This window comes from Micromys minutus (assembly GCF_963924665.1).
Source record: "Micromys minutus genome assembly, chromosome: 1".
NCBI classification, from domain to species: domain Eukaryota; kingdom Metazoa; phylum Chordata; class Mammalia; order Rodentia; family Muridae; genus Micromys; species Micromys minutus.
Genome location: NC_137969.1, coordinates 69,067,128 through 69,084,097, shown reverse-complemented (window position 1 = coordinate 69,084,097; position 16,970 = coordinate 69,067,128). Strand labels below are relative to the sequence as shown.

The window sequence follows — 16,970 nt, the reverse complement described above, 5'->3', positions numbered from 1 at the left end:
CTCTCTTTGATGGATTCAGATTGAATAAAGACCTGTACAAAAGATATAAGGATCGAGCAGAACTCAGAAAAAACCCAAACGTCTACAAGGTTCTGGAATGTCGATGCAGTGTTAACACTCAGTATGTATGGAGTAGTTACTGTGTGTGGAGGGCTTCTCTTAGCACCATTACAAATATTAATTAGCCCACTGATTCCTCAGAGACATGGGAAGCAGATATCACGTTTAATCTTTATTTTTTTTAGATGACAGTTCTACGAAATAAAGTAGTGACTCTATCAATGTCAACAAAACTAAAATGTAGCCCATTTAAAACTTGAATCTAAATAAGCTGGTCTAGAAGTGAATAATCTTGATCCCTGTGCTCTGCTTCCTTTATTTTTTCCTTCTGATGCTGTGTTGCAGAGTAGGGTGGAATGCACAGATCTGGGGTGGGGTGGGAAGCAATAGTTTCAAATAGCTCTTAAAGGGACATCCCATGCAAAATAAAGAAGAAATAATGAGAAGTTTATATAGATGGCAAAATGGAAACAGATGTCAAAAATAGGAAGGCAGCTCTATTAAATTCTTATGTTCTTGTCATTTTCTCCAAAGAGAAGGCCTTTTAACTTGAGAAGGATAGCTTCAAAATTGCTGAAATCTTGAAGCTAAAATATTAAAGAATCAATCTACTTTCTTCAAAATCATAGCTTCTCTGGGATCTTAGGAATATCTGCTGATAAGAAAGAAAACAAGATTCATTTGTGCTCAGATTGCTGTATCAAACCAGAGCACCCAATCTAAAAGTCACATAGGACAAGCAGCAATAGAATTTATGTTCCCCAAAGACCACCCAACCTAGTTCATTGTATCCATATAGTCTGCTTGATAAGAAGATTGTGCTTAATTCTGGGTAGAATGTTTTGTATATAGTATTGAATAATCACATTGAACGAAGAGTCAAAATTGATGATGTACAATGGATATTACGAAGTGAAAACAATTTCTCAATAGATATGTGGTTGAGTCTTATGAGGAGACCCATATGCTGTGTTTAGCAGTTCGTTTTTGAATCTTCTTACATCACTTGTCTTCTTTGATCCTTACAACCCACTTGATAAAAATTTAGAAGTGGAAACAAACACCCTAGCAGAGGTGCAACTGCTTTAAACAAAAGGCTCTGCCCTTGGTATCAAGCTCCCTTCTGGTTGCTATCTGCAAGGATCTGAAGAACAATCCTGTAAAATAAGGGTGAGATGCATGTGCTTGTCTATGTCTGAGCTCTGGAGCATGTAGATATTTCAAGAAAGATGGTTCAGATGGAGCAAAGATGATGACATGTAAGATTGCTCAGCCAGTGGAAGCAATATTAAGGTTTCTTTTTTTAATTTTATTAACATGGTAATGATTATAAATGGGTTAGTGATCATACTACCTGGTTTTCCATGCCAGGAAAAAAAATTAGTTTACTGCAACATTGCCTTTCTGCTTTTACATTTTGTTGTGGACAGGTTAAAATTAAAAGTAAAAAATAAACTGGCAACAATCCATGCACAATTGTTTGAGAAACATTGGATTAGAGAATTTTAAAGGTAGGGCTTTTTCTTTAATTCTAATTTTGACAATTGTACAACTCTGGATTGTGTATTTCAGTACTTAATTATGCCCTTCTTATAGTTCAACTTAACATCTTAGAATTGCCTAGTGCCAGATAATCTAAGTTTTTTTTTTCATGTTAGTTCATTTAAGCCTATGTGTAACTCCATGTAATAGATGCTTCTGAGTCTACTTTCGATGACAGCAGAGACTCAGAGAAGTTCTGTGGCTCATCGTAAGAGAACTGAACTTCATCTCTAATGACATCTTTGTTCTCAATGACTGTACTTGACTAGGTGCCTATGTCCTGCCTGCTTCCTTCCATTTGCACACATATAGAATAAGAACACCTCTAAAATAAAGGTTGAGCAAATGAGGATTTCGGGAAGTAACTAGAATCTAAAGGTCTGGGATTAGTTTCACATAGAAGAGACACCAGAGATTTCCCCGTTGCTGTCTATAAACCATTAAGGGTACAGTGTTTTATTATTGCAATCAGACCAAACTAAGACAACCACTGTGTACATGTCTTCTGCTATTAAATATTAATAAGCACTTCAGTTTTCTTTATAGGCTCTGCATTCCTAGATGGTGGATCTGTTCGATATTTTTAAATTTCTGAGGCTTTCAACAGCAGCATAGTATCTCTATTCCAATATGACAATTACTGAGTGTCACCCGAATTCCCATGGTAACTTTGGTCATGCACATAACAGGCTTGGGGTTAACTGATGTACACAAAAGGTATCTGCCCACTTGTAGTTTTATAAATTCAAATAGAAAAATCTTGAAACCGTGAAGTTGGTAAGATAGCCCTCATTTAAACCATTCAAACACTCAGGGATCACTGTGGGGAAGAGCCTGATGAACTTCCCCAGAGCTCCTCTCAGAGCCAAGGAAAGATGAGAGGAACCCCCTTGTCCTTTGTTTCCCAAGTTCTCTAAGCACACAACAGTGCCTGTGGACTATCTGACATTCTAAAAGACGGAAAGGTTTTCCCTTTGGGTCTTCAGCCCAAACACCATTAAAAGTCTATTGGAAAGAATCCAGCAGGAGTTAAATAGTAGGAAAAGCTGATTCTATGAGAAAAAAAAAAAAAGGTGAGTGGAGTTAGTATAATGGTGATGAGAAAATTATTCTAAAGGGCCCAGGAACCCGTGGCTTAACTTTTCAGCTTATGTTCATGTAGAGCTCTTCATCTGCTCGCCATCTTTGAGTGGAAAAGGCATTCGCTGTTGCACTGCCCCTTTCACAGTGAAGCCGTGTGCCGCCTGCAGAGAACGTCCAATCAGAACAGCTGTTATTCGAGCACAGGTAACCTAGCACAGGACAGATGGGCACGAACATCCCCCAACGGTGCTCTGTAGAGACGGAGTGCAAGTGTGCTTGCCAGAGCTGCCCTGACTACAGGCTGTCCCTGTAACCTCTTTGCTTGTGCCCTGTGCCCCTGCATTCTTTTAAACAGTGCCTTTTCCTCGGGCACCAACACACATGCAGCATGTCCAGAAACAGGGCTCAGGAACTCTGGGAGAGCAAGAAGGCAATTGAGGAGAACATAATCTATCCATGACAACCTGAAGGTGGCAATAATGACATTTACTTGAAAAGCTCAGGAGAAAGAACTACTTGTTCTTACTGTGAGTATGTAAACATATGCAAATGTATGTAAATGTTAGACCCTCTTAACCATTTTTTTTCCATCTGGATGTGGCCTCTTGTGGTGAGACCAGAAGCCAGTGGGCTCTAAGTGAGGAATTCTGCCCAGAGGGATAGCTGAGTTGTTCTGTCCATTTTTTATTCCCAGCAGGGAAGCAGCTGGGGCACCTAAGTAGGTTCATGACCAACACGTACTGATGAAATGGACTCAGTTTGCTCTGGTGTGGAGAAGGCAGACTCCCCCTACCTCACCGCAACTGGCTGAGGTCTCTCCCTGCCCAGTGCACAGCATGATAAAGACAGTATTTTTTTACTTTGAGGAACAGAACTGAGAGAAAATCTTACATGTTTCTGGGTCTCAGCCACCTTCTGTACAAGAATGAACCCGATTCACTCAAAGCTCTCTCCCAGAAGGCCGTATCTGAATTTATAATGTGAGCTACAGCATTAAGGCTGGGTGCTGTTATGACTCACTGCCGCCTGAAAGCAAGAAAAAGAAAGAGCAAGACATTGGAAGTCTTTTGGGAACACAGACGTGGGTTCAGATGTTAGATTCCTAACAGTTTATTCTTTGTGGGGGAGGGGTTGCTTTGCTTCTGATTCCAGTGGTCCATTTTCTTCGCAATAGAGCCTACTATATTAATATGTTCACAATATTAATATATAGAACATTCAAAATGTGTGCTATGTATCCAGCACTGGGCTAGGATCTTCATTTACAAGGACAGGATAGCCACAGACTCTGCCTAAGAAACTTAGAATTATGGGAGCAGTCCCATAAGGAGAAGGGTTACATGTGAATGCTTATGTGGCTCTGGGAGCGTGTGTCAAGCACACCTAACTCACCAATCCAGCCAGCAGGGCACAGATGATGGCTACAGGCCAAAGGTATAACCTGAACTAAGTACTGAGGAATAATTATGCCTTGTTCAGATAAAAGGAGCTGTTGAGAACCTTCTGAGACAGTGGCACCACCCTTCATAGAGACATGGGTTCCAAAGAAGGTTGGCTTGCTTTCAAGAGATCGTTTCCATCCATTATTTTCTGAACATTGTTGTGGATGGCAAGGTGAAAGGGGTGGGTTCAAGGGTGAGTGGGGACCTCGGACCCTATGCTAAATTTGGTCATACTCTAGGAAAATTATAAGCCAGTGATACTCAGGAATGTTATGAATGAACTAACCTGTTCTAAGAGTCTCATCATCTGCATATAAAATTGTTTTAGAGTGGGTTAAGCTGGAACCAGGAAGGCTTTCAGAAGACTGATGATGCTCCTCCTCTCTGCTCCCAGAGTTCACGCAATGGTGGGAGTCCTCCTTAAACTCTGTTGTGTAAAGACATCACAAAGGATCTTACCAAGAGGCAGGCTCTGATTCAGCTCCAGATTTGAAGTGGAGTCCAAGAGTCTGCATTCCCTGTAAGCTCCTAGGTGATAGCCCTGTCATGAGCCACAGCCCACACTTTAAGTAGAATTAGTAGATCATGAGGCATTGACATTCTCTTTGCTGAGTTGGGTCAAGTTCAGAGGCTGAGCAGGAAAATTCTTCAAGTGGCCTAGCCTTCCTACAAGAAATAGCCCATAAGGAATGGGAGCCAGAGGACTTTGAGGCAAATCAGAATAAGATCATTTTAAGATCTTTAAATATGGTTTGGTGTGATGTTCAGTATTGCAGAGGGACCATTGACATTTGGTGGAACCAGACCATTTTATGATCGGCTCTAAATAATGCTATATAATGTAGCCCAAGTCAGCCCAAAGGCAGCAACATACGTAGCTCAAACTAGTCCCCCACATCCTTTCTGCATTCATCCATCCCCAGTTAAAATGAACTCCTCCTTCTAGTTTGCTCTTAAATGCTATCTCAGAAAGACTTATAGCCCTATAGTCATGAGTGGATACTCAAGGACAGGAGCAGAGAAGTAACTTTCAAAAGGCGTCTCCTCCTATATGCTCATGAATTTATAAAAATGTGTATTAAATAGAATGATCCCAAAAGACAATGGGCATTTCCTCAATCATCTGCAGGGCAAACTTAAAAAAAAATTACTAGTTACAGTATATTTCATCCAAGCACTGACTGATTTTATGTCTTCATAGTCTGTCATTTTTACATCAGACCTTTGAGCTAACTAGGGCAAGTGTCATTATTTTAGCAGATAAAAGAATGAGGATTCAGAAAGTAGGTAAGTGATACAGCAGAGAATACAGGACCCACACACTTCATCTCTACCCAAGTGTTTCAGTTCAGCCACCTAACACTAGTACATTACATCACTTCTCATAGAACAAAACGGACCCTTTGAGTGCCTTGCATCCTTAGAGAGTTATGTGTTAGTCCTTAAAGCTAGTGTATCTCTTCGTTTCCTTACCTAAACTGAGATAACCAGCATAAGGGAAAAGGAGGCAAGGTGAATTTGGAAAGCAAGTCTTGCTGTCTCTTCCTTCCATTACTGAGTTACAGAAAAGAACTTTTTAAAGCATGTATTCAGATTTTTTTTTTTTTTTTTTTTTTTTACTTTTTTGTTCATTTGGTTCTTTGTTTCTTAATAAAGCTTATGTTTTGGAGCAAACTTTAAGACCCACCCTGGGCCTGGAAGAAGTGGGAGTTGAAGTGACAGCTTCTGAACACTAGAGGGCGCACAGGCATCAGCAACACTTTCTGCAGTAATTTGTGCCAGGAATGGTATCCACCTTTGGAAAATTCAGGTCAGGTCCACATCTGGCTAAGGATCTTTTCATTGTTCTACAAGCCAGGTACAGAGGCAGCAAAACCGTTCCAGCTTTGAGTCAGGTGTATGATTCCAGAACCCAAACAGATTAAAATCAATGTGAGACTTGGGAATCTGAATAAAAAAATATTCACGTTCATCTCGCCATACCAAATCATCATATTATCAGAGTGATCCAGGGTTCTTTCATGCCAAAAATAAAATAATAAACTGAATTAGAATATCTTTGGTGAGCCAAGGACTCCATAATTGAAAAAAATCTCTCTTCGGGTGACTGATCCTTGGTTTGGTGAGGTCGCTGTTAGATCACTCTCAGCTGCACCCCAAGGACTGAACAGTCTGTACTGCCTTCTGAATGTTCTCTTGCCCAACCTCAGCTTGAGTTCTTTCTGGGCATTAAAAAAAAGTATAGCACTAATAATTTCTTCCCCTTTATTTTCTTCGTTTTCACATTCTTACAAAGCCTTTCATCTTGAAACATTTGTAATTTATTTGTGTGTTTATGCATTTTATCTCCACCTTTCCTGTCAATATCCAGGCTCCACAAAGTCATTCCTCCTGTCTGGTAAGTTAACCACTAAAAAGCAAGAACATGAAGCAATATGGAGTGCATATCTGCTCGTATGTGTGTGTGACTAGAGGGAGGCTCCTCTCTTCTGGTCTACTCTCTTCTCACCCCTCCTCCTTCTTCTATTAGTAACAGTCTGACGGTCGTTCCCTGTGGCATAGATTCATTCCACCTTAGACTGCATTTCTTAAAGTTTGTCCCTCATTAGTCTTCATCCTTCTTCATCTCACGTGCTATTTCCACTTCTGAAGCTACACAGGTATATTTATTTTTCCTATAGCCCAACTCATTTACTTCAACACACATATATGTTTTCTTCAATTTTCCCGTATTGTTGTCCCACTCCCTCTAAGACACTCCCCAGTTGCAGCCAAAGCGTGGTCTCTTATGTCATCATCATTTTGGTCAAGAACCTTTAAGAGCTTTAATTTACTAGTAGTACTTTCAACACATGAAACCTGGAGGTGAGCCCTGGATTCCGTGCATATTCTATCTGGGCAGGAGTGGCACCATGCCTCCCTTGTCCTGGATGCTGCATCTCCTAATGTATTTCTAGACTGCATTAGCGTTTTGGCTGCCACACACAGGATTCGATCATCCTTAGATTGTAGCCAAGTGAAATGTTTAAGGGTTTTATTTGGGGGTGGGGTGGTTGGTTTTAACATGAAGACTACTGTTGATCCGGACCTCTTTTATTCTGTGCAGTTAGTATTTTAAATGCAAGTTTTCTATTTGTCTCTGCTAAGTTTTATTTAGTTCTTGTAAGTTTTGCTAATACAGTGTCCTTTCTTCCATCTGCTCCTTTTACATTCCCCAGTTCTTTCTATGAAATCTATCGATCAATTAAATCTCGGAAGGAAGAAAGCACTCCTCACCAAAGTTTGAAAGGACTGATGGGAATGGTCAGAACGAGGGAAATATTGTTGTGTTTTTTGAAAGCTTCTAGGTGGATAAAAAAATAATTATTCTGCTCCACCTCTTCCTCAGGTTACAAAGTGAGCCAACTCATTTGCACCAAGCTTTTGCTCCAAGCTCCACACCCATTCCTTATGCTCTGGGTAATTGGATTTTAGTGGGTTGGCTTGCAGAATCTACCACAACCTCCTTATGGCAGCAACTATGCACCGCTGGTTTGCTTGAGGAGAATTTAGGCCAGTGAGACAGGTACCGACCAGAGCTCTTGGACTGGCTATGAAGAAGCCAAGCCAAGAAGATCTGGTGACTAAAGACACTGGAGATGTGTGACCCTACATACAAATAAGCCCAGTGTGGTTCAATGAAAGCCTGAGCAACCCCAATTAGGAAGAAAGGAAAAAAGGAAGGAAGGAAAGGAGGGAGGGAGGGAGGGAGGGAGGAAGATAGGAAGAAAGGAAGAAAGGAAGAAAGGAAGAAATAAAGAAAGGAAAGAAAGAAAGAAGGGATTCTGTCAGATAAAATGATGTCTATAATTATAAATTTTCTTTCTGTATCCCTTAATATCTCTTATGGATGTTTGATAAACACATTCTAGAAAGGAAGTTAATTATACCCATTATGTGCCTAGAAACATTAACCTGACCAAGTACCTAGAACATCAGAAAGATAAATTAGCCCCGGAAAATGGGGCCTTTCCCGGAACCGTGATGAAAATTAAGGAGGTAGATGGATTCTGAATATGATTTGGAGTCAGTGGAAGACTTCACGTCCAAGAACTTCAGGGAGTGTCCCATGATTCACTTTTCTTCAAGTAAAAATGAAATATGATGGCCCTTCCCTCCTCTTCCTGGCTGTCCCAAGCCTAGTATTGTCCCAAAAGAACCCAAGTACTATTCCTTCATTGTATGACTCAAGAATTGTGGTGAGGTCCAGTTGCTCTGCCAGCCATGAACTGGCACAGAAAAGGGATTCTTAGATTCTGAAATAATAACACGAGAGAATAAACAGAGAGAAAGTTAGTGTTTGCTGTTGAAGATGTTCTTGGTTTGGCTTAACAGATTTCTTCCCCAGTTATTTGTACGTTTGTTTCTGTTCCTCTTATTACCACACTATGAACCCTCCAATCTGGAAAGCTATGCTTTATTCATAAGAAATTAACTCGTTTGCTTATGTGATTATCAAATGTCTACTGTGCTCTGAGTGGGTAACCCAGGCCCTGTACTCCTGAAGCCCAGTATATAATAGTAGATGAAAGGGTTGGAGAGGAACTGAACTGGTTAGACAGTAAGTGAATAACCAAGAGTGGGATTCTTGCTGCTATGAAAACAACATCAGCTGGGTGTGGTAGCTCATGCCTGAAATCTCAACATTTTTTTTCTTAATTTGCGGTGAGAGGCACACTCATTGACTAGGGATTTGTGACTGTCTGTGAAGAAGAAGCAAGGCTGAGAACACAGAATGACTAAATACTTGGGAGGCTCAGACAGTGGTATTTCCATGAGTTCCAGTTGATCTTGTAGAGTACTCAAGTTTATTTCACTGCTCACAACCAACTCTAACTCTGTATCCAGGGGATCTTTCATCCTTTTCTGTCTTCTTTCAGAGCACACAGCTAGAAATACACACACACACACACACACACACACACACACACACACACACACATACACACGTGCACAGATGCATAAAATAAAAATAAAATGAGAGAGAGAGAGAGAGAGAGAGAGAGAGAGAGAGAGAGAGAGAGAGAACATAAATGTATGAGGGAGCTGGAGTTATACCCCTTTGGATGCTAGGTCAGTCATATTTGAAGGAATTGCTATTTGTACTAAGACCCCAAGGATGAGGGGATGTCACTCACCAAAGAATACAGGAAAGAGAATTTTGGCAGAAAAATATTCACTGTGAAGACTTGCACACAGAAGGGACTTGGGCACCCAGAGAATTTAAAAGCTGCAATTGGGAATAGAACTTAAAGAATAAGAGAAAGCCAAGTCTCCTGCTAACAACCAAAGTGCTGAGACTCTTCAGAACAAGGCTAGCTGTAAAGTACAGGAGCAGTATGGGAAACTCAACTCTGAGGCGTGATAGAAAAATTCTTTAAGGCAAGACTTACTAAGAGGTGTGCTCCTTCCTTGCCACATGTTACTCGATTTCAGAGAGAACACAGTTACATGCTATTAGCAGGCAGAGTGAGATGCAAAGGGTGTAGCTTGGAGCTATGTGAAATGATTTTTGTTTGTTTGTTTGTTTGCTTGTTTTCTTTTGTTTTCCCAGAACCCAGAAAATTACTGAAGAAATTTATGCAAATAATTTTCTTGGATGGGAGAGCCAAGAGGGTGAATTGAGACACTGTGAGGGATGTCTTTGGGTGTAAGCAACTTTAGGAACCCATATGTTAAGGATGTGCAGAGAAAAACATGTTAGAAGTCACATTAGAAAAGTAGAGAGAGGGAGGGAAGGAGGGAGGGAGGAAGGAAGGAAGGAAGGTAATTAGAGATACCCAAAAATTAGAAGGACTTAATCTTGTCATAGACTAAAAAAAAAAAAAAAAATATGGAAAGCATATTCTAAATGCAAAAGTGACACAAAAGATGCCTAAACTCCCACAACAGTTTGTTGGTTTCAAATCCTCCAACCCAAATATCTAGGAGCTCTTTTTTGAGATTTTTCTCTTCCCCTTCATCCAATAGTTATAGAAGAGATGTAACCCAACATGAATGTTTTTCTGAACTGATGTCTTAAAATGCCTGCTACCCTCTGTGTGTTCCATACCTCTCCCTCCTATATCACCTAGATGTCTAGAAGATGATTTGGAGACACTTGGATTTGTTAATTAACCTAAACAGTCACATTCATCTGCAAGGTGCATTATTGTTAATTAAAACCGAGATTCTCCATGCCCAGGCGGCCGACTGCTGTTGTCAGAATAATTAGATAGCATAGGATGGTTTTCATGCAAATTCCTGGCAATTAGAGTTGGCAATGAATTGGGTTTGAAATCCCAATGAAGTTCTCAGTGAGAATTCCTCAGAGGCTACAGAAGAAAGGTGTTGGGAGACAGAGAAGAGGGGTATAGGTGTGTGGATGAAAGGGTTTAGGAAAGGGGCATTTGTTTCCTAAATCCTGGAGAGGCTATGGGGCTAAGCCAGAAATAAATGAATTATAAGCATCAATGTGGTGTTCAAACTTTCCTCAAAAACAAAACAACAACAACAAAAACTCTCCCCTTAATGTAAATTGACCGTCCCCAGGGGACTTTATGTATTCCCAAGAGCTTGTTACAGACCCTCATCTTTCTGACAGGAGTTTGGGTTGTTTTTTTTTCCCCTTAGCCAGGATGCCCAATAACTCATACACAGCTAAAATCCCTGCCAACTCTTAAATTAAATTCCAAGGAAACAGGATTTGTATTCCTGAAGGGTTGAACAAAAGATGCCAAGTTTCAACCCAATTTAGAGTGGTTAGTGGCACCCATTGGGTTAAGTGGGTCTGGATAGCAGGTCCCTGTGGAAGACTTCAGGAGTTGGCTGAAGTCAGAATCAGACATAAGGATGAACTTCCCGGCTGCAGCATACTTAATGGTAGGGAAAGAGCACTCCCAAAGGGTCTTGGGCAAGGCAGCAAGGATGGGGGAGGGGGTGAGGATGAGATAACTTTCAGCATTCTTGTTTCCAACCCACTGTGACCACTTATCTGCTGCTGGCTTCTGTTTCTGCCTTCCTTTTGCAAGAGATGTGATAGCTGTTAGCTATCACCAAGAGGCTCTTAACCTGGACTGAGTGAGGAAGGAGACCCTTCTGGGAGTATGAAATCGAGACAAAATAGATGGCCCAAGTGTTGCACCAAGTATCCCCTGAACTGGAAGGACTGGGAAGTCATAACAGCCTTAACACTTCTTCAATTAGGTCAGCCTCTAAGTCTACTCCCTTGTAGGAAAGAAAAAAAAACAATGGAAAGATTGAGAAAGCAGTTGGATACTCTCTCTCTCTCTCTCTCTCTCTCTCTCTCTCTCTCTCTCTCTGTGTGTGTGTGTGTGTGTGTGTGTGTGTGTGTGTGTGTGTGTTTGTGTAAATGTCAACTAGAAAGGAAATACGAAGAAAACGAAAACACTAGGACACATTCACCATCTCTGTGGTTGGAGACCTGAACATAATTTACGCTTGTAAATTATTTCCTTTTTCCTTGTTTTCTTTCTCTTTATGTTTCAGAATGTCTCCTGCGTCTCAATCGGTCCCACAATCCCGCCTTTCAATTTATGTTACACCAATCAGGAACTAAACCTGGTGGTTGCTAAGAGACCAGAGGAGGAAGATTTAGAGGCTTTGTCAAGGTACCCACCCAGGAAAATTTCCTGATCCTTTTGCACTTTCCAGACTAGAATGCTTTAAGTTATCCCTGCCCCTATCTTGCACTTTCCTCTCAGTCCTTAAACCGGAAAGTCATGCATAAATGTGTCAGAGAAGAAGATGGTAGAAAGCATCTTCAAAAGTGTGGACAGATCACTAAGTAGATTCAGACCAATGAGAAGTACCTGCTCAAGTTTTCCTGGGTGGGCTTGAGGTGGGTTGCAGGGACAAGCTCTTTTGTGGTCTTTCTAGGGAGATTAATTTTTTGGTGGTGAGAGTGCTACATATGAAGAGGGTGTCATTTGCTAACCTCTTAGTGACCACCCAAGCTTTTCTGAGTAAGGCATGAAGAAAGCCCTCTAAAGTCACAACAAGCAGAGAAAGAACCAGGCATGTGCAGGGGACAAGTTTCCTAGGATACTAGAATGTATAAGAGAAGGAGAAAAGAGACTGGCATGGGATAAAGGCTTCTTTTGAGAGCTAGGTTTTGAAAAGGAAACTTGGACAATTCCAGTATGAAGATGAATTGGATCAGGGTGTCTTCCATTCAGATGCTTCACTATTAGTTACATCATGATCTCTTCAGAAAGGCTGTACATGAACACCACCATGAATGAGCTTACTGAATAAGGATTTCTGTCCTCACACTCTGAATAGGTGCAGCACAGAATGAAGTTAGGAAGGAACCTCTGCAAGAGTTTTGTGCACACACACACACACACACACACACACACACACACACACACGGGTATGTGTACTGCAGAAACTGACTGCAATGTAAGCTCATGCATAGACACGTTTCACTGCGTGCATGCATCTATTATAACACAGAAATGGGTCCTAACAGATTGAGAGACAGATGTACAGAGGCACACGCACATACAGCGTGGGAGAATAGGGGTCGTGATAAAGAATAAACCTGCAAGAACACACATACACATATGTGTGATGCATGCACATACACAAACTCATATTCACTCAAGGACACATGAGTTCACACACACACAGAGAGAGAGAAAGGGGGGTAGAGAGAGAGAGAGAGAGAGAGAGAGAGAGAGAGAGAGAGAGAGAGAGAGAAGCATACTGAGGAATTAAGGTCATGGTGATAAAAACCTTCAAAAGAGCATATGTGCATGCAGAGATAATACAGAGATGTGAAGGGGAGGGAGAGGAGGGAAGGAGAGAGGGAGGGAGATAAGGAGAGACAGAGAGACAGAATGAGAGAGTGGGGGTAAGAAATTAGGAGGTTGTCCATGTCATGATGAAGAATTAACTTTCAAAAGCTTGCCCCTAGGAAGCAGCATTGTATACTCTTTTAATATCTGCCCTAGACTGGGCCATAGCAAACAGCACCGGCCAAGGTGACTGGCAGCACTAGTAGAGCTAATCTCCAGTATCCTGGGGCTTCCTTCTTTCATTTTCTACCACCATTCTGACTTCCAAAAAAGCCAGAGAAGATAAAGATGAGAAGGAGCCCCCTGAAGGGTCAGACAGGGGAGTGGGTCTATTGCTGTGGGCTATGCTGTCACTCGTTGCTTTTTGTCTGCTTTGGTTTCTCTACCCATTCCACTTGTTTCCTGCTGTGGGATCCCTTCGGTGTACTTGTCCAGCCTTGCGATCTAGTTTAGGGAGCTCATCTTCTCCTCTCATCCTATTGTTTCTCTTCTCTTGCTCTAGAAGACAGTAACCACTCACCTCCAGAGAACATCTGCATTCCCTGAGGATGTTGATCCACCATTCTCTCTCTTCCAGGACAGCTCTAGGGACTGGAAAGCAGAGCATGCATTGCCCTCCTTTTGCTCCCTGGTCTTTCTTCTTCTCTTAACTCCAGACAAAACAAGAAAGCACCCGCTTCATAAAAGCAGTATAGACTTTAATTTAAGTTGACACGTGGGGGAAAAATCAGGACTTGCCTGCAAGGGCATCTATTTGAGAAGCCTGTCTTGCAGGGAGAGAAAGAGAGGCCAAGGATCTACGGGTGGTCTGGTGGCAGAACAGTGCCAGGAGCAGTGGTGTAGCCACACAGTGCAGCATGGCCAGGGCTTCTGCCATGCCCAGCATCGCATCAAGAATCTTCTGGGATTGACATGTATGTAAAAGCAGAATTTTGGACCTCACCAAGGCATCAAACATGAGAACCATGCCATGAGGCCACCAGAAAATGAACCAGACCCACAGGACACTAACCCAGGGGCCTGGCCCCATGCTTAATGCTGTCCTCATCCCCTTGGCTGCCAAAAGAACCAGTGGCAATACAGTGAAGGTGGTAAAACAGATGGCAGAATGTGTGTACTTCAAAGCTTCCAGTTCCCTGTAGGATGGAAGGGTGCAGAGGCCATTGTAAACATCACTGGCCAGGGTGACTGGCAGCCCTAAGACGGCAGCTGCTCCCCAAAGGCCCACTGTGAGTCTCAAGGTGAGGCCAGGGTATTGACCACTATTCTGTGTGGGGTTCATGCAGACATAGCATCCTATCAACAGAGCCTGGGCAAAAGCAGAAGTATACCAGACCCAGTAGCCCAGGTTGCACAGGGCTGTACTCTGGGCACTGTATAAGCCTGGTGCCAGGATGGGCACTGCCATGCTGAACAGGGCACTGCCCACTGCTAACTGTGCCAGAATGGGCCAGCTGGGGCAAATCTGCCAGTGGAAGAGAGGTCTGAGAATTGTGAAGAGGATGCCGCCACTTGCCAGCACACCCAGGACACTGGTGAGAATGAAGAAAGGCAGGGAAGAACTGTCAAGCAGGTTACAGGAGTAGCAGGGAGCAGCCGGCATCAGGTTGTAGTCCTCTGGGGATCCATAGGAGGCGTTATCTTCGTACGAATAATTCCAGCTTTCCCAAGTAAACTGAATCTCATTCTTGTCTAGTGAAATGGTTTCCGCCTACAAGGTATACCCAGAAGGAACAGTCAGGGCACCTCGCACCTCAATAAAGAGACTGGGGTATGTGCAGGTTCTAGACAGAAGGGGCATTTGGGCTTGGAGAACAGGGGCTCTGCCTGCAGGGCAAGGGTCAGTGAGCATGGTGAACAAGGAAGCTGAGGAGGAGCCTGGATGATCAGAGCCACAGAGAACCCTGGTCAGAGTTGTGTAGAGATTTAAAGGAGCAGATGGATGGAGGGAAGGTGGGGACAAACCCTCTGGGACTGCCTGGAAGATGGGAAGGGAAGAAGCAGTCTGGGAATGGGAAACAGGAAAGAACGGGAACAGATTTCTAAACTGAGAACAAAGAAACATGGGCATGAGGGATTATGAGAAGAGAAGTCTAAGATCCTGAGAAGGAGCAGTGGGACAGAGGCAAGGGTTATGGACCATGGTCCTCACACTCACCGGGTTCAGACAGTTTCCCATGGCACCGCAGGCTCAGGGCAGCAGAGCACAGGGTCTGGACTCTGTCAGCAGCTGTGGCTCCAAGATAAGTGCCCAGGACTAATGAAGCCGCTCAGGTTCTAGGCAGAGCCAGGGTGTGTGTGTCTGGGGTCACACTCAGGAAGCTCAACCTCACACCCACTGCCTTCTTAAACCTTGGGCTAGCATAGGGCACTGTCCTGGAGCTTCCTGTTTTGAAGTTGGATTTGGCTGGTCAGAATTACCTCAGGAAAAGAACAGGGTGAGCTCCACAAAGAGGGAATTTTCCCAAGGTGGCAGAGAAGGAGCCAAGGATCTTTCCAGCAAGGGAAGGATGAGGGGCCAGGGGTGACTTGTGAAGCAGAGATAAGAGAGTTGCTGGGAAGTTGGAGTGACCAGGCATTTGATGACTCTCTCTCTGTCCTCTATTCCTTTGAATGAGATCCAAGGAAAGAGTTCAGAAGTTCCCCCGTTTGGGAGAAGGCATGCTAATGGTATGTGGTGTTGGCTCTGCCCAGACAGAGAGTAGGCATTTAGTTGGAGGCCTTTTGTGTGCAGCAGCACGAGTGGGGGAATGCACATATTTATCTGTGTGTCTGTGTTGCGTATCAGTGTGGCCCCATCTGAATGCTAGGTGCTGGGTGGTGCCTGGGTGTGGGCACTGCTATCTTCGAGGTATGGGTACTTCAGTGTAAGAGGAACAGAAGACTGGAGGCCTGTCAAGGCTCTGTAAAGACTCTTCTTCAGGGAGCAATTGGGCGTTTGCCTTACCACCTATGGACTCAATGAATGCATCTCTCGCACCAAGCAGAACACATGGTCTGACACATCAAAATAGGCTCCGTGGGACCACTGGATGGCATACTTTAATGTGAGACTATAGCCCACTGGGTAATCTCTATTCATATTCTGTTGTGAGACATACAGACTGTGAGAATGCTTCATTGGCTTGACATCTCGGCAATAAGTTCCTGGTGGGAGGTAGAATAGTTATTTCTCTGGCCAGGAGAAATACAGGATTCTTGTTCAATAACTGGATTCCCATTAACTCTCTCAGATTAGAGTGTAGAAGAATGAGTACCCAGGTCAAAGTTTAGGTACATCAGGGGGAGCTAAAAAGAGAGTTTGACAAAAACTGCTGAAGTTCTCCTTCCTGGATGGTGTTTCCTGGGTCTTCACCTCTATCATGGCTAGCACTGCTGGAAGGAGCATACAGGGTAGTACGGAGCACACGGATGGCATGCTTTAAATGCAAATACTCTCGGGAAAGCAAATGACTCAGACACTCTGTCCCTTGATTCCACAGACAAATGCTCCACAGAGTGGCATGGCAAGGATGCAGTACCCTTTGAGTGCCAGGTGCCGGGGACATGAAGTAAGCCCTTGTTACATGCAGCCCAGCCATCAGTGAAAGTAGCAAAAAGGAGGCAACCTGACCACATGGATAATCCAGATATATTGAGGGTGGTCCCTCTGAGATTAGCACAGGAGAGTTAGAAAGATTATAAAGATACACGGTCCCCTCCCTGCTCCCATTTCCCACCCCCACCCATACCCACAGACAGACACACACAGCACAACAGCCCCTCTCCCCCCGCCCGCCTGGTACAAATATGGCTTCTGTGTAATATGGACCGACTGCTTCAGCTCGAAGAGGAAAAGTCACTTTCCCGAAAGCGGGTGCTGGGAGACAAGGATCCCAGACAGGAGCCCAGCCCTGGGACCCAGGACTCCCTTGCTGCTATAAGAGGAGAAGCCCTGGCTTAAGTGAGGGGCTACCTGGGGTGCCCAGGTTCCTAACCAGGGGCTGGAAGATTCACAAAGTTA

The 16,970-nt window shown here is 43.3% G+C and overlaps 1 protein-coding gene across 1 annotated transcript; it reads right to left on the bottom strand.

Annotated features, from left to right (window-relative positions):
* Positions 1-13,666: 13,666 nt before the first annotated feature.
* Positions 13,667-15,568, bottom strand: ACKR1 (atypical chemokine receptor 1 (Duffy blood group)). Its single transcript, XM_080908792.1, has 2 exons — positions 15,126-15,568; positions 13,667-14,678 (listed from the first exon to the last, which is right to left on the bottom strand). Exons 1-2 carry the CDS (start codon positions 15,144-15,146, stop codon positions 13,695-13,697), a joined length of 1,005 nt encoding a protein of 334 aa, XP_080764918.1. The 5' UTR covers positions 15,147-15,568; the 3' UTR covers positions 13,667-13,694.
* Positions 15,569-16,970: the final 1,402 nt, after the last annotated feature.